The following is a 23,628-nucleotide window of genomic DNA, read 5'->3' on the forward strand; positions in this document are numbered from 1 at the left end:
AAGCAGCATCTCCTTGGGCCAGGTGCTAGGCATGCCAAGAAGGACAAGGCATCATTCCTGGCCTCTGAACAATGACCCCTGGTCAGAGAGGAGATGAGAAAACAAATAACTGACCATCAGGTACAATGACAAATACCAGTGCAATGGATGCTCTAAGAGGATGAGGCCAATATAACACAGATGCAAAAACTCTTTGTAAATTCTCTAAGTGCTAAGCAAGATAGCAGGTGTTTTGAAGACCATTGCTCACCTGTGCTTCCCAAACTTCCCCCTCCCACTCTCCTCCCTTTCCCTCACATTTCCTCCCTGTTGCCCTCCACCATGCCACCCCCATATTGCCTCTAACTGGGTTTCCCACACAGCAGCCCATTGGTAACACTTGGGACCAATTAAGGTGGCTGCTGGCAATAGGAAGAGGCAAATGCAAACATAGATAGGAATACAGGTGTTATGGTCAGACAGCCCTGAGTTCAAGAACCAATGCTACCACTTGTATCAGCTTTGTGACCCTGGGCAAGTCACTTCCCCTCCCTGAACCTAAGTGTCCCCATGGAGAAGATGGGGCTATTGAGAAGGTGAAATGAAATTTATACAGAGAGCTTAGCATTGCAACTGGCTGAAAGACATTAACTATCATCATCTATAATTTTTATTGGAGAAAACACAACTTTAATCTCAAAGATCAACACTACACCTTCCAGAATAAAATTAATCTAGCCAATAATTTACCCTGGTAACATTTAGAGCACTGTTTTTTTTTTCTTAACACATTTATTAGGTTGTGAAATCAATTTATTGTTCACAGCCAGACCTAGAGAGGTCAAGGCTCTGGCTGGGAGTCTGAGGTCCAAGTTCTAGCTCTGGCTCTGACACTGCTGAGCTCTCAGACCTGGGTCAGCTCACTGCTTCTCCCTGAGCCTGCACTCCATAGAGCTCCAAGGACTCTCGGTGCTGAACAATGAATAGAATAGAATAGGTTAGGTCAGGTTAGGGTAGACTAGGTTAGGGTAGAATAGAGTAGAGTAGAGTAGAGTAGAGTAGAGTAGAGTAGAGTAGAGTAGAGTAGAGTAGAATAGAATAGAATAGAATAGAATAGAATAGAAGAATAGAATAGAATAGAATAGAATAGAAGAATAGAATAGAATAGAATACAGTAGGACAGAGTCCTGTCGAATCAAATAGACCAGATTGCACTGGAGGGAATAAAGCTAAGTGGTTTCATAAAACTTGTGTTTCCCACGTGAAGGTGTGTGGAATGGGTTCATTGAACCACTGTGGACCATGCTCGAAAAACTTTGAAAGCCACTGACTTAGAAAAAATGCAGTTTTATGCCCAACAGGCCCCTGGGGGAGCAATCCTTATACTAGGAGATTAGGAGCAGCCTTTATGGGAAGCAGATGGCATCCTTCATATTGATGTTCACCAAACAATTTTCTGTTAAAGGCTGGTAACCACAGGTCTCAGTAACCTATTTGGTAAGAAGAAAAACCATTGGCAACAGGTCAACAAATTTCTCTCCATCTTACAAATTGGAGAATGGCCATTTCAGCTCTGCTCAGTGATTTATAAACTGCTTCAATATTCAGACATGCTCCTGGGTACCTTCTGACTTAAAAGATAAAATGCCTGATTGCTCCAAAGCCCCCATTTCTATTGCAGAGAAAATCTCCAGTCACGCCACGCACACTAAGGAAGGCTGCACCAGTGCCAGCTTTAGGCTGGGTTCAGAGACTGAGTAGCCACCGCTCTTGGCCCATGATGGAACAGACTTCACGCACACAGTTATGGAAGCAAACCATGGTGGGAAGATGTGCACATTTTTTCCCAGGAGGAAAGAGAGGGAATGACTGGGGATCTTTAGGGGAAGCCAGCAGCCTTCCCAGAGGTGGCATATAATAGCATTTCTCAAAGCATGGTCCCTGGAGCACATCAGAATTACCTAAGACATTTGTTAGAATGCAGATTTCTGGGCCCTGGGTCAAGCTTACTGAGTCCAAATCTCTTGGGCTGGGTCCCTGGAATCATGCATCTTAGCCAGTTCCCCAGGTGATATTTCTGCATGCTGAAGTCTGACATCCTCTAGAGTCAGGGCTCAGCAACCAGACAAGGGCAACAGGGTCAGCAGTGTAGACAGCCAGAATGGCCTCGGCCGAGGTACAGAGGCGTGACACAGCCTGATGTGTTTGGGACTGAACAGTGTGCTGTCACTGAAGCATTCAGGGCGAGGATGCGAAAGATGGCCACAGCAGAAAAGGGATTTTCGAACCCGACACAGCTCTTACACGCCTCATTGAGTATTCAACGAGTGTCTGTCGAAGCAGGAAGGAAGGGAGTGAGGGAAGGAAGGAAGGAAGGAAGAAAACATTTTCAAGATTTAGTCAAAAGCCAACGTGTTCTTGTAAGTCTGTTAGGACAGCTGAAGATTTTCCCAAACCATGATATTCTCCCCCCAAAAGAAGCTTTCAGTCCTTTGAAACTCTATTGTGGAAAAGGAGAAAGTTGAGGCCTCGTGTTTTCAGATGGGTTTATTAGTAATGAATAAACACTTGACTAATTGTTCTGTCTCCTACTCACTTCACTAATGTACATCATGTTACTAGGGGGATGTTCCCCAACAACGCATTGGGACAAAATATTTTGGCTGTTAAAAAAGGGAGACGTTGGGGGAACATTTTCTCTACGTGAAATTCAGGCTTAAATGCGATTTAATAGGAGGAAATGTTGCAAAGGCCTTTTTGCCTGGAGAGTAGAGAAGGTTTCCTGTGGAGTGAAGCAAGGGAGCTTTCAAAGGCATGGGGCAGGGAGGAGGGGGACATGGGGCTAGAGGCTGCCTCCCTCTGTCCTGGGAGAAGCCTGCTCGAGGACATGGAGCCTTCCTTCCCTCTGTGGCCTCAGTGCCCTGATCAACGCACAAGCCGGGGGCTGGGAGGGGAAACGCCAGTGCTCCGTGCATGGCCCATTCCTGTGACCCCTGGGGTGTGCCATCAGACCCCGAGCACCCACCCCCAAGCTGAAAGGGCTGGTTCCCAAAATCTGCCCCAAATAAGAGATTTTCTCATTTCCTTCTAGGTGAGTCATCAGGCTCAGCAGGAAGGTAGAAGGTGGGCACCAGATTCCGGTGACTGTAGGACCACACAGCAAATTCCGGATATGATAAGACACGGAGTGCTCCACAGAGCAAAAATCACGCAGGAAGCTTCAAGGCTTCCATAGAATAACGTGCCAGGGAGGAGCCAAACTCGAGACTCTCCAAAAACCTCAAAATGCCATACTTTGTCGGGTCTGATACTGGGAGGAGGGGAGGGGCTGGAGCTAAACATCTTTTGGCAAAACTGCCCCCCATTAAAGCCATATAATTTAGTTCCCGCTTCCCAGCCAGCTGCTCCCCCTTATCTCAGAGGGGCGTGCTTGGTGCAGGCTTTCAGCATATCCGTGGGCCAGGCAGGGGGAAGAGAAAGGACAATTGCACTTGCAGGATACAAATGCAAATCACCCAAACTTGCTTTAAGCCCTCTCACAAGTTTTCCTCCTGTGTGGAGGTGCTGGAAACAGCTGATGCAGGGTGCAGCTGGGATGCTGCCCAGGAATGTGTATCACTGCTCTGTGGACGCTGCAGCCGACGAAGATGCGGCTCCCAAACCCCTGCAATGCACAGACTCAGAAACCCAGTCCCAGGTATGTACAAAATAAATAAACAAACAAGTGTACAATCAAAGGAAGCTGCACAGAGAAGGTGACATCATGCCCAGCAAACACCGAGCAGCATCTTGATGCCAGCAGGGCTTCCGAGAAGGCCAGGTAATGACCCCATGTGAAGATGAAAGGGATAGAAATTAAAATTCACGTTTCTCCCTAATGTCACTGGAAATGTGGTATTCGAGCGCTTCATGGAATTAGCTGCAGCAGCTTCCTAATTGCCTTTGCCGAGTTGCCACCCCCAGATTGATGGTGGCGGCTGCAGAGGCCCCATCAGTCTCGCTTGGTGCTCCTCGAACACCCGCCCGGCACTGCGGTGCTCCCGCCACAGCTGCTCAGCTTGGCATTGCGGAGGTGCTGGGACCCCTCTGCCAGGCTCGGAGACTTACTTCGGAGTGGGGAGATTCGGCCGTGTTTTCCGGGTGCTGATGAGATGGGCTGGGATGCTCCCCAAGGGCGAGGAGAGGGGTCATGGGCTGGGAGAAGTGAGGACCAGCTGGCTCGGATGTCTGGCAGTCCCTGCTGGCACCAAGCAGGCTATGGGCAAAGGACCCACCCGCAGGGCTTCAGAGCTGGATTGCTGAAGCTGGGAGGCGGCCCCGACTTTCTGCAGCATCTATACCTGATAATAGGGGCTCAGAAACCCCAGCACTGGAGGGTAGAGGGGGAAAGGATTGTGAAGGACCTAGTTTGGGCCTGGGCACAAGAGTGTTATTCCCATCACCAGTGTGTGAACACCAGGAAAAGGCTCCTTTCTTTATCCATACATTCATGCATTCCACAAACAGCCCTTGAAGCCCACCCAAAGGTAGTTCTGTGCTAAGTGCCAAAGGAGGACCCTCTCCCATCAGAAAGAACAAGCCTGCCCTCGGGGAATTTCAGCTCTGGCTCACCTGCCTCTTTCTCCACACCCACCACCCCCACTGAAAGAGATTAGCATCCTCAGGATATCACACTTCCCCAGAATGGCCTGGGCACGACAGATCTGCCAGACTCATACCACGCAAAATAAAACTGACCCTGTGGGTCCAAGGGCTATAGCCTTCAAGCTAGTTGTCAATCATGCAGAAAAACAAACTGTGGCTGCCCTGAGGGAAAAAAAAAAGAAAAGGAAGAACCAACAAATATCCAGGAAAGACAGACAAAGAGTGGGGCTAACAAAAAACAAGGAGCTAAAATTTACTGGGCACTTTCCAGACATCCAGTTCTGTGCTAAGACTGTTACCACATATTGACAAAGCTAATCCTCACCATGACCCCATTTTACAGATAAGGAACCTGAGGCCCCGAAGTGAAACTAAGTAGAGCCAAGCTGGACCTCAAAGCCAGATCTGTCTTGTACCAGGGTCCCAGAGCCCAAGCTGGCTCTTTCACACAATCATCCATTACCATGATGGGAAACACACAAAGGGAAATTTAGCCAAATTCAATGAGATTCTCAGAAAGGCTTCTTAAGAGTCAGACCTAATGAGGGGAGGCCTGGCTGACCCTCAAAGGAAATCAAAAAACAAGCAGCATCGTTTTATTATAATAAAAGGGAAAACTATAGAAACCTAGAGGGCATACAGGGCCCGCCCCCCCCCTCATTCCAGCTCTTGCTTTTTTTTTTTTTTACAACTTTATTGGAGTATAATTGCTTCACAATGGTGTGTTAGTTTCTGCTTTATAACAAAGTGAATCAGTTATACATATACATCTGTTCCCATATCCCTTGCCTCTTGCATCTCCCTCCCTCCCACCCTCCCTATCCCACCCCTCCAGGTGGTCACAAAGCACCCATCTGATCTCCCTGTGCTATGCGGTTGCTTCCCACTAGCTATCTACCTTATGTTTGGTAGTGTATATATGTCCATGCCTCTCTCTCGCTTTGTCACAGCTTACCCTTCCCCCTCCCCATATCCTCAAGTCCATTCTCAAGTAGGTCTGTGTCTTTATTCCTGTTTTACCCCTAGGTTCTTCATGACTCTTGCTCCTTTTTAAGTCTGTATTATGAAAGCAAATGACAATGCACCAAAAGCTAAGAATTCCGTTGGAGAAAGGATTAAGGGCAGAGAAGTTTCCACCAACCAACCTGATAAGCCAACAGCAGGCTAAGATCAAAGCACGGGGAACATGCTGGTCCTGGGAATACCCAAATGTCCCTCCTCAGACCCCACCCCAGCCCAGGCAGCTGAACAGGATTCACAAGACCCAGGTTCCAAGCCTGCCTTTGTCACTTGGAGCTGGGTAGCCTTGGGCCAAGATATATTCTCTGTCTTTGTTTTTGCATCTCTAAAATAGAGATGATGACAGAACCAAACTCAGGATTGTTTGTGAGAAATTAAATGAAACAATGTAAATAGAGCACATGGCACAACATGCAAATAAAGTACCTGCATCATTATTACGATTACTTCCTAAGAAGACCTTGTGGGGCTCAGTGGTGGGCAGCTCTAGTGGAGGGCTGTAAATAAGACCTCCGGGTGGCCTGATATTCTCTCCCCCCGTGCACAGACTACTGTCTTCAGCAGCCAACCTGCCCTGATATGTGGGAGAGCTCCTGGGGAATAATAATAACAATCACAAAAGCAGCAGCAGCCCACCTTTTCTAAACACTTCCTCTGAGCCACTTATTACCAAGCATTCTGTGTGCATCTTCTCATTTACATCTCTCAACTCCACTCTAGAAGTTAGTACCATTGTGCCCATTTGACAGATAAGAACACTGAGGTTCAGCAACTGACTTGTCAGGGTCATGAGACTAGTCAGCAGTAGCACTGGATTCTACCCTGGAGAGGCCTGTCTCAGATCCAGACTCTTACCTCTACACAGTTCTACCTTTCCAAGGCCAACTGCCTCCCTTTAAAGTAAAATTTTAAAAACCAATAATCCTCTAATTTCTTTCTCAGTTTATATATTTTTCATATCACTCATAGGGAATTTGTACATTTGTTTCATGAAAAAAAACTGAAAATCTTGCTGTTTAAGTAGGAAATCTAGCTATAGTTCCAAAATTCTGAAACTCCTGTTCTGGGAAATGTGTATTGTTGGCTTTTTTCAAAAGACTAGTGAGCTGTCAGATTTCCCTGGTGGCGCAGTGGTTCAGAATCCACCTGCCAATGCAGGGGACACAGATTCGAGCCCTGGTCTGGGAAGATCCCACGTGCCGTGGAGCAACTAAGCCCGTGCACCACAAATACTGAGCCTGCGTTCTAGAGCCCATGAGCCACAACTACTGAGCCCACATGCCGCAACTACTGAAGCCCACAGGCCTAGAGCCCGCACTCTGCAACAAGAGAAACCACCGCAATGAGAAGCCTGCGCACCGCAACGAAGAGCAGCCCCTGCTCGCCACAACTAGAGAAAGCCCGCACACAGCAACAAAGACCCATTGCAGCCAAAAATAAATTTTAAAAAAATAATAATAAGATTAGTGAGCTGTGAACCCTTTCCTGGGAGGATTACATGTTACTTCAGGGTGACCAAATGACTCCTGATGTTCTGAAACACTGGAACTTGGCTACAGACCCTGGGATTTTAAAGTAGTTACTAGTTTTTAACAAAGGGAAACAGCCCGTGTATATCAAAACACACACACACACACACACACACACACACACACACACACACACCCCTTTTACTCGTTGCCTGACAGTGATTCCCTCAAGGTGTGCCCTCAAAAGCATAGCTTTCTGACAGGGGCCCAGGCCAAAATTGAGAAGAAAGAACACTCAAATTTGAGCTTTACCATCCCAGAAGCCAAACCATCACCATTTATGTCAGTGGGGCAAAAAGCTATGCTCGCTGAGCTGTTTGTACATGATGCAGCATATTGTGTTAATAGAAATTTCACTGATAATGGAAACTGGTAGGAGGCTAGGAGGAAAGCCATATGTTATGTATGACTCGTGGCCAAAGACTACCTATCTCCAGTGGATTTACTGCTTCCCCCACCTATTGTTCTTTTTATACTATTTTTCCACCTCTGCCTCAACAAGGCACAATGGAAAAGGCATTTAGGATGGCACAGGTACAAAGAGCCAAATGCCTGCCTGGTATTTCTCTCACCTTGCTTTGCAAATTACAGTACAGCATGATAGCAAGAACAAAAGTGAATCCCAGGGGTTTCCCTGGTGGCACAGTGGTTGAGAGTCCGCCTGCCAATGCAGGGGACACGGGTTCGTGCCCCGGTCCGGGAAGATCCCACAGGCCGTGGAGCAGTTGGCCCCGTGAGCCATGGCCACTGAGCCTGCGCGTCTGGAGCCTGTGCTCCGCAACGGGAGAGGCCACAACAGTGAGAGGCCCACGTACCGCAAAAAAAAAAAAAAAAAAAAGTGAATCCCACAACTGCCCCACCTGTACTGTACAAGGGACAGGATGGGAAGAATTAGGGAAAGAAAGCAAAAAAAAAAAAAAAAAAAAAATACCTTCACGGGGACATAATAAATGCTTCTGTTTGCCATTGTGCCTCTGTCACATTAAATGTGTGCGACATATACTGCCTTAATCTTATGAACTCATTGTGGGATCAAAGCGACTAAAATTCCAGGAGTTTCTCTTGCTCTTCATTAATAATGAAGCAGACACTATAAACAAGAGAGTAGCCAGAGAACTAAGGCTTCCCGTGTGCCACATATTGTTCTGAAGTACTTCATCTGTGTTCTCTCATTTAGCCCTCTCCAAAGCCCTATGACACAGGAGCTTTTATTATTAGTTCTATTCTGTACTAATAGAATGAGTAAACCACGGCCCAGGTAGGTAAAATTAGTGACTTGCAGAGTGGAATTCAACTCCAAAGCCCATGCTCTTTTTAAAAATCTCTTTTCAGCTGTGCATGGCTCACTGTAATAGAAATCTAGATCCTTCTAAAACAGACAGGCTCTTTCCTTGGGAGCCAAGAGTTATGGAGGAGGAAATGCAGGGTCAAGTTTATAGCATGGGAGGGTCTAGACTTGGGGGTATTCCAAGGGCCAATTATACCTTTGATTCCATTTTAATGCAAAACACTAAAGTCTCAAGAAAATGAATCAAACCATCAAGTGTAAAAGGCACACCCTCACGAGCCAAACTTAGGGACCTGAGCAAACAGATGAAGAGCAGGTTTGACTTTTGGAGGAAAATGTGAGGGGAAATACTCCCTGCTTTTTGCAGATCAGCTGAGTCCTCTTGTCTAAGATGAGATCGAATCCTGCTCGGGAGTTTCGCAAGGTTGTTTTCTTCCTTGGCAGCCCTGCCTTCCAGGCTGAGCAGAAGTATAAGGTACCCGACATCCACACCTCTCCACTGCCAGCCAGGGCTCCTCCAGTCAACCTGCCCACTCTCCCTTAGGAACCATTCCTGTCCCATCATGGCTCCAAGGCCCCTTGGAGCGGGGGGAAGTCCTTCCCCGCCTCATGGGGGCCCAACACCCACAAAGCCTTCACTGCCAAGAGAACACCTCTTGAAACCCCACCTGAGGACAGCACACCTGGGGGAAAGAAACCAGAGAGGGCACTAGCACCCCACCCACCCGGCCCTTCTCATCCTGCTGAGGTCCTGACTGAAGCTGGTGCTCAGGTGGGAGCAGCTCACACAGGTGACTCACGCTGCAGAGAAAAGTCAAAGGCTTGGGGGTCAAAACACTCCAGTCTGAGTCCACCTCTACCACGTGGCAAGCGCAACACCTCCCTGAGCTGCAAGCCCCGCCTGTAGGAGGTAGATAACCTGGGCCATCTCCCAGTGCAACAAAGGACCACAGCAGATGCCTTGCATTATCTACTTTAATATAAAGAATGCTTGGCTCATTAAACACTCCCCCCAAAAGTCCACTGCCTCCCTGTCCAGTCCCAATGAACAGCCTGTTCACCTGAGTTGGTTATGATCTTGGTGGACTTTGAGAAGCCACCAGTGCAGACCCTGTAGTTCTGTAACAGTCCCAGGTACGAATGGTTCTTGGGTGACTTTCTGAACTATTTGGCCCAAATGGAGCAACCAAAGCTTTTGCACTTGACTTTCATAACTGATGTCTCAGTGACTTTCACTGCTGACTACATGGTTTATGCATAAACAATGGTTAAAAGTTATGCAACTACAATAGCATCATCTCCCCCAGAGTCAGTACCAATGTTTACACAAAGAGGGGCGGCACGTGTCACTCATTCAACATCTTTAAGGAGATCACAGAGGACTGCAGATGCTCAAAGGCCAAAACACAACAACAGGCTGTGCCAAGGAAGCTCTGAAGAGGAGGTGGGCGGGGCCAGTAGGAAGGGCCACAGAACCCAGGATGCCCTTCAGTGCCTCCCATGACTTGCTGGCCGATGGCAGTCCCCATGTGCTCCTGCACCTCCCTGCCCCCTGACTGGGGGAAAGGACACCCTGCCAGTGAGGTGCCTCATACCGTCTGGTTTCCAGCAGCACTCTCCCAGGAAGCTGTTAGGAGAAGTCTAGAGTCCTCCAAACCTAGCGGGAAGAATTCTCATGGAGGAAGTGCCTGGAGAGCACCAGGTGTCCGAGGCTGGCTTCTGGACGCACTCCCACAGTGGGGGAGTCACTGGGCCCACTGTCTCTCCTGCGGCTTCAGGCCTCACTCCGAGCATTGGGGACCCTCGGCCCTTCCTCAGCTGACACACCACCTGCACAGCAGGGCGAGCCAAGGAGGGGGTAACAGGAAGACCCTGAGGAGGCTCTTCAACCCCAATTCCTCATGTGGGCATCGCCCTGACTCTTGTGGGAAGGGAGCTGACCTCTAGGAGAAGAGGGAAGGTCTAGGCAGAGGCTGGGTCCCCTGCAGTCCCCTCCTGCTCAGAAGTACCTGATTCCCCAGGCTCCTCCCTGTCAGGTGCCAGGTGGGACCACCTTCCTACCTGCCAGCACTGGGGCCCACTCCCCTGTTCACGCACTCGCTCATTCATGTCTATGGAGCCAGTCCCACAGATGCTCAATGAAGGTTATCTTAAGAGCTTGTCTTTGTCTCACACCACCAATAATGACCTCCACAGCTCAATGGCAGGAAGCTTCTACATGCCAGGTACTATGCTAAGTGCTTTGCGTATTTTATTTCATTTAACCTTCACCACAGCCTGTAAGGTAGAAGGCACTGGTCTCCTCTCACACTGGAGGGTGCAGGTTCAGAAGTGTCACACCGCAGATCTGGGACTCAATGCCAAGTCCATCTGACTCCAAACCCTGTCCTCTCAGCTGTCTTCCCAGGCTTTGATTGTTTCCGGCCAGATGTTATCTCATTTAATCCTCCCAAACACCCGTGAGGTCGGGAAACACAGGTATTATTCACATTGTTTTCAAACTAGAACTGAGATGGGAAAAGGTCACACAAAGATGAGGGACCAGGCAAGCAGACTCCAGAAGCCCAGGTCAGTCACCTGGGGGAGGTTGCTTAACTTCTGTAATCCTCAACTTCTAAATCTGAAAAATGGGGTGAATGGTAGTTCCTGACTCATCAGGTAGTAGACAGAATTCAGTGGGATGACATATGTAAAGTACTTATCATGGTACCTGGAATGCAGGTACACCAGAGTGAATGCTACATGTTTTTACTATTAGATTAGACCATTTGCCCAAGGCCACTCGGGAAATGCCTACAGAAAAGATAAGAAGACAAACACCAGGGCTCCTAGGCTCCTAGGCCAGTGACCTTTTTCTTTGCTTTAACAACACTGCATCTCCCGAGATGTGTCTCTGAAAATGTTCCAAGCTCTGCAGCTATTATGATGATGAAGAAAAATGGGCAAGGGATGCCTTCCCAACTGACTGTGGCCAGAACATTGAAATAAAATGAGAGAGAGTAATTATACTCCAATAAAGATGTTAAAAAAATAAAAATAAAAATAAAATGAGAGGATGAGCTACCCAGCAGGGAAAAGAGAAAGCCTAAATGAGCACGGCCCATCCTTCAGGGGACTTCACCCAGGCCCAATGGGCCCCGTGCTCCCTGTGATGCTCTGCTATCATCATCTTGAAATTCTTCATAATTTTTTAACAAAGGGTCCCCCGTTTTGCTTTCGCACTGGGCCCCACAAATTATGTAGCTGCTCCTGGTCTCAGCAGACCCTCCGCTGCAGCTGCCTATAAAATCTCAGAAGCTGGATAAACCGAGCTTGGTGGACTGGGTCATTCGGTTCTGTCCCAGCACCCTGGTTCACTCCCTTAAGCCACTCTCGCTAGCAGCACAAGAGGACAAGAACAATCTTCCCCATTAGCAGGCAGCACCTGCTGCATTCTGTGATGAGCAGCGTTCATTTCTACTGGCATACGCACACACACACAAACTTAATAAGTATAATGGTAATGACCTGTGCAAGCCCAAAATACCGACTGGCAGTTGCTTCACCTAAAATGGATAACCAGAGGTCTGGTCTGTGAACCCACAGCCATTTGCAGCTCTGCCCAACTTGTCTATCCAGATCGTTTACGTGGATAACAGCTCTTTTAACCTTGGGAGAGTACTGTTTTCCAATATCGGGTGCCAAGATAAATACTTGCAGTGCATAAACTGACGAAACAGCCATCTATTTCTTGTCAAGAGATAATGCTCTCCTTCCCAATATGGCCTTGAAATGCCCATTAATAGTTTGACTATTGAGTTATTTATTTCCATAATCTTGATTTGGGGTAACTGGGAAGCTCTGCAACATATAACCGTAACACACCTTACAAATGTAATGCCTTATTTAAACAGCCTTGAAATGAGCACACAATGAGTGTTGTTCAAAGCAAATGGAAATTAAAATGTTTACATCTTGGACCCTTTTTTAAGTTGTGTCTGTAAAATAACTTTCTTCTGAAAAGCAGACATGGTGGCTATGCAAAGAAAAATCCCCTAAAACACATCAGCTGTACAGATGCCTCATCTGCTGAGGGTGAGCTGTGGTCCAGGCTGGACTGTGTCAGAGAGGGGTCTCTGAGGCTGACTTTGCACTTCAGGAACGATCACCTCAGTTTGCTGGTCAGTAAATACTCAGGGAAATCAAGCATCTTCCTCTTCCTCTGCATTATTTTCTTCTCATGAAGGAGAAGCTCACTTTTGTTTAATGGACCAAAGAGGGCTGATGAAGATTCTATTGATGTTGCCAGGAGCCTGACATGAGGAACTTTTCCTCTTGTTCCATGATACACAAAAGCATCACTGTAGCCACTGAAGATGAAGCATAGGCCATTATGTCTCTTGTATAAAAATTACATTAAAAGAGGAGTCAGGGTCGGGGGAGGGAGAATCTCATATACTAATTCATAGGCTGGCATTTATAACATCTATCTCCTTTTTTCTCAGTCTCAGCCACAGTAAACCTCTAAGTCCAATCTGAGTGTCCCAGGGAACACGCAATCTGCGAAGTCTCTGTCTAGAGGACACTGTGGGTCTCAACAAGCACTGTGACTGCAAAAGACGGGGGGACCCCCAATATAAATGCCACTCACTTCCGACAGAGGATGTGTATTTGGATAAAGAAAAAGCTTATTTGTTGGTAATCTGTAATGATAGATCTGGATTAATGACAGACCGGAAACAAAGGATCCTTGTGAGAATGTACACCTCTTTCGATAAGCCCAATATACCAAGTCATTTATTGCTCCACGTACGTGGGAGCACTAAACACCTAGGCGAGGATTGATCAAAGACTGAAAAGCCTAAAACCCCAAACCTGACTTCCACAAATATGTGATCCAAACTGCAGGACAATGGGACATCTTGCAGGGCCACAGGTACTTGGGGTAATGGTTTCACATTTCTTTCACTTTTGTTCATCATGATACACAGCTATGTCTTCATCACAACTAGAAACGTTATTTGTGCTTGCCCTTGCCTGACAGACTTCATAATTATTAGGTGGTTTGGTACTCATGTGTTTGCCTAAGTGCACACTGGTATTAGAATAAATAAGATAAAATAAAATAAAATCCGCCTGAGATCACCTGAGTAATTGATCAAAATTAATAACCACATTGGAATTAAAAGTCTGAAATTTGCCTCCAACAAGAAAACCATGCCTATGTTTTCATTTCCCTTAATTTTGACTAGCATTTGTAAATCGGAGCAACTCAGGCTGCAGCAGTTCCTAATGAGAGAAAAAGCAAAGCAGAAATATTTCTGTCAGAAAAGAAACTTTGAGAAAAAGAAGGAAAGAAAAAAATGAACAAAAGAGGCTCAGACAAACACTTAGCAAAGCCATACAAAAAGAACTTTATCTGGTCCTCAAGTGACCAAGCATGAGTGTACAAATGCAATAAGGTATATATGTGTGCATAAGATGCACGAAATGAATTCTAACTGGTTTATCCTGCTCTGTGGATGTCCTGGTAACTGGGCTAATGAGACCAATAAACTGCCCTGAAAGATTGAAAACTGCCATTTCCGAGATTTCAAGACTTTGAAAAATAATCTGCCAGGGAAAAGTACAGTAATTGAAGTGGTGCCGTGAATTAAAACGCTGGCAGCACAGGTTGAATGCACTAATCTCGTGGGATGACAAATAACCGCGTTTATTCAACAAAAATGTTCAGCCTAGTAGCGCCTCCCCAATAAAAGCAATCCATAGAGTGTCAGGCTTCCTACAGGCAGCACAGCACTGCTACCCAATTCCTGATAAATGAATACTCCTATTTAATTATTTAAAAGACCATCACTTTCAACATTGATAAAAAGTCATAATTATCAAAATGGCTTAAAAGAACCAGCCTTTTACTTTGCTGACTCTGTCCTGTGGAAAGAGACATCACATTCATGTATTAAAGCCGCTCTCTCAATAAATAGGTGATAACGCAAAAACCTGGTTATGCATTCCAAGGAGAGCACGTTTGATAAGTGCTGCATGAGGCATCCAAAGTAAATGTCAATTCTTTTCTAGCATTAATGGCAGAGACAGACAGTACCTGTATTTCCGCTGTGTATTTATCATCACGATTCTGGAAAATATAATTGGAACTCTTCATTCCCATGAACATGCATTCCCTGAATGCAGAACTAAACAGAATGACAAACCCAGCTCCTACCAAATTCTCCCTAAGAAGGATGAAATGAGAATCATGCCAGTTTAATACCTTTTATTGTGAATGTTAGGGGTGTGGAGCCCATGAGTTTAACAGCCTAGGTTACTGGACCTACTAGAATGCTTCTCACTGAATCCCAAAATAGAGAGGTAATGAAACTATGCCTCCCCAAAAGAAGCCACACAAAGCGCATTCTTTGGGGAAAATGAAGCAAGATAGAGGCAGCTAAATACTGGCATGAATATGTCAAATAGGAAAGTTAATTAAAAGTTGAAGTGAATGGAAACCCCTGCAGTACCTGCCAGCTAAGAAGGCAGGACACAGGCACACAGCCACACTCCAGTGCTTTGCTTTCAGGGGCCCGCTGTCCTATATAAAGCCTCTCAAGATTGACTCCAACTCCAATATACAAGTCCTACGTTCTTCCATTCTGTACTGGAAACACAAAACTTTGCTAAAATGTGGACTACAGCATTTTATATAATCAAAAATATCCTCTTTATAAGGAACAAACAGATTGCTATTCCTGTGCTCAGCAAAGAAAAAAATAGAAAAAATAGGAAAAGTCTGGCAGTGGATACCAAATATATTATCATAAGCTAAAGTAATGAAAGCCACGGTATTAAACAAAGAAACAACTGATGAAACCTTCTCCTTTCTAAAGCCATGGCAGTGAGGTACATTGTTAAATAGCTATATTTACATTGAGGAAATCAGTGATAATACTGCTACCTCGAATTATATTACCTAATAAAAACCTGTTACCAAAATGGCAGTTTTCCCAGTCTCCAAACACTTTAAAATTGGTGGTCAATTACTATTTAACTTATATTCACAATTACTATTTTGTAAAGTTTTTGCCTTAGTGCAAAAATTACTACACTCCCATTCTAAAAATGAACATCCCGCATCAATTCACAACATAAAGTGTCAATTAGAAAAACTACATAGAGTACATAAACCTGTACAGTGGTATACAATATACCTTACTTAACTGAAAATCAACTTTAAATGTCCATGCCTTAAAAGTATGATTACAGACTCTTACACAACACCTTTGAGTCCCCTTACTACAGTGTTAATGCATTTATCAACCAAGTTTTCTAACTCATTTCAAAAGTATCTTAATTGTCAAGGATGCAGTGATGTGATGGAAGAGTGCATCGAGTTGTGACTCAGAGGAGTAATTCCTCATGCAAATGGCCAGAAACTTGAAAATAAGCAAGAGAAAGGCAACTGTCTCCTTGCTTTTCCAAATGATGTTATGCCTCCCCCAGCTCTGAGCACCTCACATCCTTTCTCATTCATACTCTGAGCTCTCGAAATCAATTTTCTTTGCTGATTATAAAAATACAATCATATTTGGGGGCAATGCGCCAAGATAACCAAAAGGTACCTCCCCACGTTGTCTAACATGCCCTGCCCCATCATTCATGGAAGTCCTTGCCTAGCAAGCCAAAGCCCTGGGTATCGCAGGACTCCATGGCCGGTGACTGCAATCCAAATGCAAGAGCAAATGCCCACCCCAGAACCTAACGCCCACCAACACCTCACCTTCCCCATGCATCAGATTACAAAATGTCAGGCAACAGCAAGAAATGACAACAAAGCCACAAACAGCTGGAAATAATTACCCAATTGTCAAGCTGCAAACATGACAAAAGCACAGCGAGGCTTGTGAATACAGTATCAGAAAGGATGCTAAGGTAAGAGAAGCATTTTAGCTTTTTCCAATTTGCTATTATAGAGTAGCCAATAATATGGTTGATGGGATTTTGTGCAGTGGGGTGTGTGTGTGTGTGTGTGTGTGTGTGTGTGTGTGGTGTGTTAACTTCGGAGAGAAGGAAAAAATATATTTCATGTGCTCCTACAAAATGTGAGATACAAGATATGTAAGCACAGCCCGCCCCACCCCCCAAAAAAGTTCACAGGCTCTGAAGGGTTACTTTCAGAGTTGTTACAACTACAACGTGCAGATGAAAAATATTTCTTTAAAGTTATACAAAATGTTCTCTTCTTTAAAAGCATAAGCAAAATACACAGGCAATGCAATAGGCCAGAACTCTTCACATAAAACATCTGACACGTAGGCAAAATGCCAAAGCTGAGTACAGACTGGTCCAGATTAAAAGAACACTAGCAAAAAAGGCAACTCCTATAAACTGAGAGGCAGGTCACAGGTATGTAAATTATCACTGACCATAAAGGCACATCATAACCTCAAGTTTTTATCAACTGCCTATAATTCAATGAACTCCATCCCCAAATAACAGAGTTGTGATAAGTCTTTCCATGGTTTCATAGAATATGGCTATTGGCAATTTTTAAGCCAGGCTAACCTCTGTCATTCCATTGTGGGCTGATGCTTCATTACGATATTTGGATTTCATGTGACAAACTGTTTCATATAATGTCCCCAAAAACTCTACTCTCTAAAGCAGAATGCCATAAATAAAATACGTACTTGGTTACCAGGCAGCATGCATGACACATATGTTACATTGGCCCAAAAAGCACATTTTAAAATACTTAAAAGTTAACTTAACAATTTAAGCTTTTTGTATCAGAGAATTATCCCCTAAAGGCCAATTTTATTTTCTATCTTTGAGAGAATTCTTGGATTAATCCTGTTGATTTGTTACCTTGAAATTCTTTTAAGCCCTCTAATCTCTCCTCCCCAGCCCGTTTTTTCCCCTTTTTTCTTGGAGGGGAGGGCGAAAGACCATATATCTCACAATGTAATTTTAAGCATAATGCTGCCTGTTTGAATTAAAATTGATGCAGCTTCTGATAAAAGCCTAATAATCAATTCTGCATTCTCATTACTCTCCAGAATATATGGATGCAGACCAATTTCTTAAGTTTGTGGACTGCTCTCATAGGTTATTACCCAGCAGTGCAGCTGAGTGGAAAGATAACCACATTCATTCTCCTTATCTGTAATGATGTAATGCATCCCAGCCCTGAGTCTAGATGATTGGGGAATAATGGGATCGTACAACTGCGGGGATGACAAACAATAGTGCAGCATCTTTCTCTGATATACTGAACCCCAGCCTCCAACGCAGCAAGGTGAAAGACATCATAACAGGCACTGATTCTGCCCCTTGGATGAAGTTAGCGTTTTTTGGCCAGAGGAGCATCTGCTCTCACACTGAAACAGCAATACCGACACTGAGAGGAGAGCCATGCAAAAACACTCAGTTTCCGAGCCCCAGCCAGGACAGTGCCAGTGAGTATCCTCCTTTTCTTTGTGTTTAGAACCAAGTGTCATCTAAAAATAACCGGTTCGTAGGGAGAAGTCACTGCACAGTACATTGCCAAGAAACGGAGGATCAGAGACACCTCTGATAACTGATGCTGCTCGGGGTTCACGTTTGTTTGGAAAACTAAATCTGCCTCCATTTTCTGTGCTGGAAAAATCATCGCTTCCTGCCACCACAGAAACCTTACCTTCTGCAGAAGCTGGGAGCCGGAGTACTTAGCTGCAATAGATTTTATCTCTCCCCCAAAAGCAGAGGCCCAGAGCTTCACCCTGCAGGGAGAAAGGGCACAGGAACAAATGTAACACCGTGTCACAGTCAACACGCACGCATACGCACACACGGGGCTGTGGCTGAAGGAGCCAGGCGGTATAACATTGGAGAGAAAAAAAAAAAAAGACAGAAAAATTGCCTTGGTAGAAACTGCCAGCACCAAACTGCAGAGCGCAGCGCGGGAGGGGGCCCGAGGGGGTCACATAGTTCAAAATGCGCAAAGTGTCCCAGGCTCTCCGGAAAGATCACTGAATTTTATTTGAATAATTGCCTGAGAACTTGACCACCCAAACTGAGCATCACCTGGCACAGATTAGTCGAAAGAAATCCACCCATCCCCCCTCCCCAAAAAGAAGTGAGATGGCAAGATAGCAAAGAAGGGGTAAATAAACGGCCCATGTAAGTTGCATGCGGTAAACAGGCTTCAAAGTTGGTGCTGTCGCCGGCGGTGAGCCTCTCCAGGTCTCCCTCGCAGCCCGGGGAGGGGGCGAGGGGATCCCACCCCAGTCTCGCCGCCCCACGCGGGTCCCCGCCGGCAGGTGCTAGAGGCGAGGCCGACGCCCGAGGCAGGTCTTGCCGGCCGCACCTGCAGGAGCCCAAACTTGGGCACAGCGAGTCGCGGGCGGCAGGGTACCCTCCCCGGGCGGCGCAGGACCTGGCACTTACACGGAGAGCGGGATCTGCTGCTCCGAGCGCACCACGTCCCCCAGCGCGGCATAGAGAAGCGCGGCGGTCAGGAGCGCCGAGGCCCCCCGGGACGCGCGCCGCTGCGAGCCCGGCCCGGCCATGCTAGGCTCCCTCCGACGCGCCGGCGGCGGCGACGAGAGCCGCAGCGGGGAGCTGCGCCGAGCGGGCGGTGGGCGAGCGCGCTGGGTTGCCTGCTCCACGCCGCCCCGCCTGCCTCTCGCGCGCCGGGCGCACTTGGGGAGCAGAAAAAGGAGCGGAGCGGGGAGGGCGGAGAGGAGGAGGGAGGGGAGAGAGGTGGAGAGGGAGGCAGGCGGGGGAGGAAGCAGGGAGACACGCCTCTCGCAGCGGCGGCCGCCCGGCCCCGCCTCGGCGGCTCAAGGAGTCCGGCCGGCCGCGGCGGGAGGGTGGGAGGCGCCGCGCGGGCGGGGACTTGCAAACTCCAGTGTCCTTGGCCGCGGCTGAGCGCGCTGTGCCCCGCCCGGCCCACTGCGGCCGCCGAGTTCTTTACAACTCCGCAGTCCGCCGCCGTGGGCGCCACTCTCGGGCTGGCCCCGGGCCGGACCCCGCAACCCCCCGCCCAGAGCCGGTTGGGGGGCGGGGCGCAGGCGGGAGGCTAGGGCCCGGCCGGGTAACAGGCGGCGGCGGGTCGGGTCCTGCGGAGTACAGAGGTGGCGCGACCCCCGTCCCCGCCGCGCAGTTTCTCGGAGGGCAAGGGGTGCAGGGAAGAGGCCAAAGTCTGAGGAAGGGGCCGGGGCTCGCCGCGGCGGACTGGGTCGGGCAGGGCGGAGTGCGGTGGGGATGAGAGCGGGGCTCGGCTGTCTGGCGCGGGCGCTGCTGCGTGGCCGCCCGCGGCTGCTCCTCCGGCCGCAGCGCCGACCAGGGAAGGCGCGGAGAGCGGCGCTGCCGGCGCGGCGCTGGCGCACGAGCGCGGGGCTCCCGGTTTCGGGCCGCAGCGGGGCCTCCCTGGCGCGCCTGAACCCGGGCCGGGCTGCCGAGCAGCTCGTGCTCTGGCCCGCTAGGGCCCGGGGTCCGCGCGACTGCGGCGAGTTGGGGGGTCGGGAGGGGAAGCACTGCTTCTCCAAGTCTATCCTGACTAGCGGACTCCCTGGATTTCGGCAGTAAGAGAGTCCTCTGAGGCTCGGGGGCTCACCCGCTCCCCACTCGGACCCCCACCCGCTGGGCAGGAGGCGCGGTCGAGCGGCTAGCCTAGGCAGGGGCGAGGAGGAAGGAAGTCGGGGAAGCCCTGGGCGTCCGGGGAACCAGGCTTCCCCGCAGCCTCTCTCGCCGCCGTCCTCAGCCCGGGACCCGGCTTCGGAACCCCGGCCTCTGCGAGAGGGAGGTCTGGGTGTGACTGGGAACTTTGTGGGGCCCTCGCGCCGACCGGCAGTAAAGACCGACCCGGGCAAGGCTGAGTCATCCTTGACCTGCCGAGCGCAACTCGACTGACCCCCGGCAAGCCGCGCGCTTCTGATGCCGCGGGGTCTCCCGGGGCGTCCGCCGCCCGGGTTCGCCTGGTTTGTATGACTCCCCTACAAGGGCTTTGGGACCTTCCCCGGCACCAGTCTTCTGCCTCAACGCCCTCAGCTTTCAGGGGAGAGAGCAAGGGTGGGCTCCAGTTTCCTTCTGGTGCTTCCGGGCGAGAATCTAGGCCGGCTCTCCTGCCCAGCATCCCTGCAAAAAGTTACCCCAGCAGATGTGGGGCTGGATCTCAAAGTTGACTGAGCGGGGAGAAGGACCGCCCAGGGGCCCTTGGTGTTTTTGCTGAATGCGGGGAGAGCCCGGGCTTCAGTGGGCGGGTCGTGTTCCCACCTCGGGGCGCAGCTCTGGGAACAGGCCCCACCCGGGAAGCGCCAGGTGCTTCCCGCCCACGGGCAGCATCTACAATCTCCATGGATGACTAACCGGTTATAATGAATTATCCGCTTCTGTGCACACCTTCCTTCTATGGAAGTGTGCTAGCAGTTTCAAACGGAGACAAGCGCGGCCTGACCCCAGGGCAAAGGGTCCGGATGGCTTTGCCGCTCAAATTGGGGGCTGGGAGAAAAATAATTTTCCTGTCAGACCCCAGGAGCCTTCTTTCTAAATGAATGAATAAGTGTGTGAGTGAGTGAAAGCATACTAGTACTTATTTGTAAGCCTACAATCCACTACTAATGTAATATCTATATGATAATGGCCTTCAATGCATTCCCTCATTCATCCAGTGAATAACTGTCGAGCCTCTCTGTGACAGGACCGTAGGGTGTGCTGGAGACCCACTGATGAACAAATCAGACACCTGCCCTCAAGGAGTTTATACACTATTAAGGGAGACAGGCTTTACTCCAAAAGTCATAATGATAAATGCATAATTATAAAATTTGACAAGAGGTCAACTATAGTATGCATGAAGAAAAAGTACCTGTAATGTCCATATTATTGTTATGCCTATTAACTGATGAGAAAATTGAGGCACAGCAAAATCATACAGCTTAGTCATATATAAACAACCACTTGACTGCTGGACTATATTGAGAGCCACTTGGGCATCAAGGTCATGATGACATTTTGTGATGAAGTCATTATTCTCTGCCAGCCTTATGTAGGTGAACATCACAGGCATTTGGGGGCAACTGGAGAGGAACGGGGAGAGGAGCCCTGGCACAGGAAATCACAGCCCTAGAGAATCACAGCACCCTGAGCATTTGTAACTTATACATGGACCATCTTAAACAGAGCATTATGCACAACACATTTAAGAAAGATCCCACTAGACACTTCCTACTCTCTCAAAAATAAAAAATATTTAAACTATCTGATATTAATAAAATCGGAGCTCAAAGTGTCACAGATTTGAAGTCCTCTCAGTTACTAACTCTGTCACCCTTTCCAGAATCACAAAAATCAGTGCTGAAAGGGATCTCTCAGCCTTCTAGTGCCATACTCTTATTTAACAGAAGGGGCTCAGAAAGGTTTAGCCAGTAGTCCGAAGACACCCAACCACTTAAAGGAGGGTCTCCAAACCAAAGCAGGGGGTTCGTACAGCCACATCAGGACAAGGAACCAGGAAAGCCTTCGATTTGCCAAGTGCAGCCCCAGGCATCTGGTCCTACTTGCCATTTTCACCCAAAAGCCTATATTTCAACACCCAACTCTCAATGAAGCATTGAATCCAGCCAATGAACATTTCATTGGCAGACCTGCAGACTCTGTCCCATCAGCTGAGGATATTGCACTTGTTCTGCCACAACAAAGAGCTGCTGGAGGGGTTTGAGCAGAAGTGAAACATGATGAAGCAGAGGTGAGTGTTTTAGAAATGCTCACCTGGTCCTGGTCTAAGGAATGGGTTCTAGAGGAGACCCCAAAGCAGCCATTCTCAGAACAGGAGAAGGCATTGCCCCTGGCGGCATAATGAATCACTGGGACTTCTCTGTTTGTCACAATGACTTGGAATCCTACTGGCATTTCATGGATGGGAGCAGGACAGTCCCACACAAAGAAGAATCATCCTGTGTCCCACTGGACTTTCAAAGGACCCACTGGACATTCAGATAAGAGAAAAATCTGCTTATAATCACCTGAATCTAGAACTTAAACGCATTTTATATATAAGTACAAAGGAGTTTTTGCATGGTTTTAATAAACACTGAATTTTCCAGGAATGCAACTGCAGTGTAATAAAGAGAAAGTTGTCTTCTGTTTTGTTCAGAACCTTACCAAAAAGGTTTTGTTTGCTTGCTTGTTTGGTGCTTTACCATTTTGGAAAATCACTTCTCCAACTGCAGCTGTGCTCATGGATCCTGAGTCACCAATAGAGCACCTCTGTATCAGTCTGCATTTGGGGGTGTGGCATTCCTATTTAGTCTGCTTACAGGCACAAGTACACAAGCACTTCACAAAGTGAAATGCTTCTTATTTTATTATAAATTACTTTTATTTATCTTTGATATTACCAGATGAAGCATCATATTGATTTTTTGGTTTTAATTCTGACTTTGAGTAGGTTATATTGTCTCAGAATTTCATATCAGAATGATAATGGGGAGTGAAGATCTATTGCTTTATATTAGAAACACCATTGAAAGGCTGTGATGTTGCTGGTGGGGATACAAAATGGTTCACCCTGAAGGAGCAAAATGACAAATGCTTTAACCTTTGACCCAGCAATCCCTCTTCTGTAAATTTATCTTACAGTTGCTAAATGATGTACATGTGCAGTTATTCATTACCGCATTATCTCTAAGAGCAGAAGACTGGAAGCAACCCAACTGACTATCAGTACATAATTGGTTAAAGAAACTGGTGCATCCACACAATGGTATATTATGCAGCTATTTAAAAAATGAGGATGCTTTCTATATATGGATGTGAAAAGATCTCTAGAGGGACTTCCCTGGTGGCACAGTGTAAGAATCTGCCTGCCAATGCAGGGGACACGGGTTCGATCCCTGGTCCAGGAAGATCCCACATGCCACGGAGCAACTAACCCCGTGTGCCACAACTACTGAGCCACTGCTCTAAAGCCCACGCGCCTAGAGCCCGTGCTCCACAACAAGAAAGCCACCGCAATGAGAAGCCCACACACCGTAACGAAGAGTAGTCCCCGCTCACCACAGCTAGAGAAAGCCCGTGCACAGCAAGGAAGACCCAACACAGCCAAAAATAAAATTAATTAATTAAAATAAAATTAAAAAGATCTCTAGAGTATATTTAAAAAAAATTTTTAAAGCACGGTACATAGCAGCGTATATGGCATGTTGCCTTTTT

The 23,628-nt window shown here is 47.6% G+C and overlaps 1 protein-coding gene across 1 annotated transcript in view; it reads right to left on the reverse strand.

The window, feature by feature from the left end:
* Positions 1 to 18,983, reverse strand: part of CACNA2D3 (calcium voltage-gated channel auxiliary subunit alpha2delta 3) — a gene marked incomplete at both ends in the record, with an annotated part of 788,351 nt that extends 769,368 nt beyond the window's left edge. The window contains 2 exons of the mRNA XM_081246546.1: positions 18,113 to 18,194; positions 18,862 to 18,983. Of these exons, the coding sequence (XP_081102672.1) occupies positions 18,113 to 18,194; positions 18,862 to 18,983 (204 nt within the window). The remainder of the gene's footprint in view (positions 1 to 18,112; positions 18,195 to 18,861) is intronic.
* Positions 18,984 to 23,628: the final 4,645 nt, after the last annotated feature.

Source organism: Mesoplodon bidens (genome assembly GCF_964165515.1).
Source record: "Mesoplodon bidens genome assembly, chromosome: 10".
In the NCBI taxonomy this organism is placed as follows: Eukaryota; Metazoa; Chordata; class Mammalia; order Artiodactyla; family Ziphiidae; genus Mesoplodon; species Mesoplodon bidens.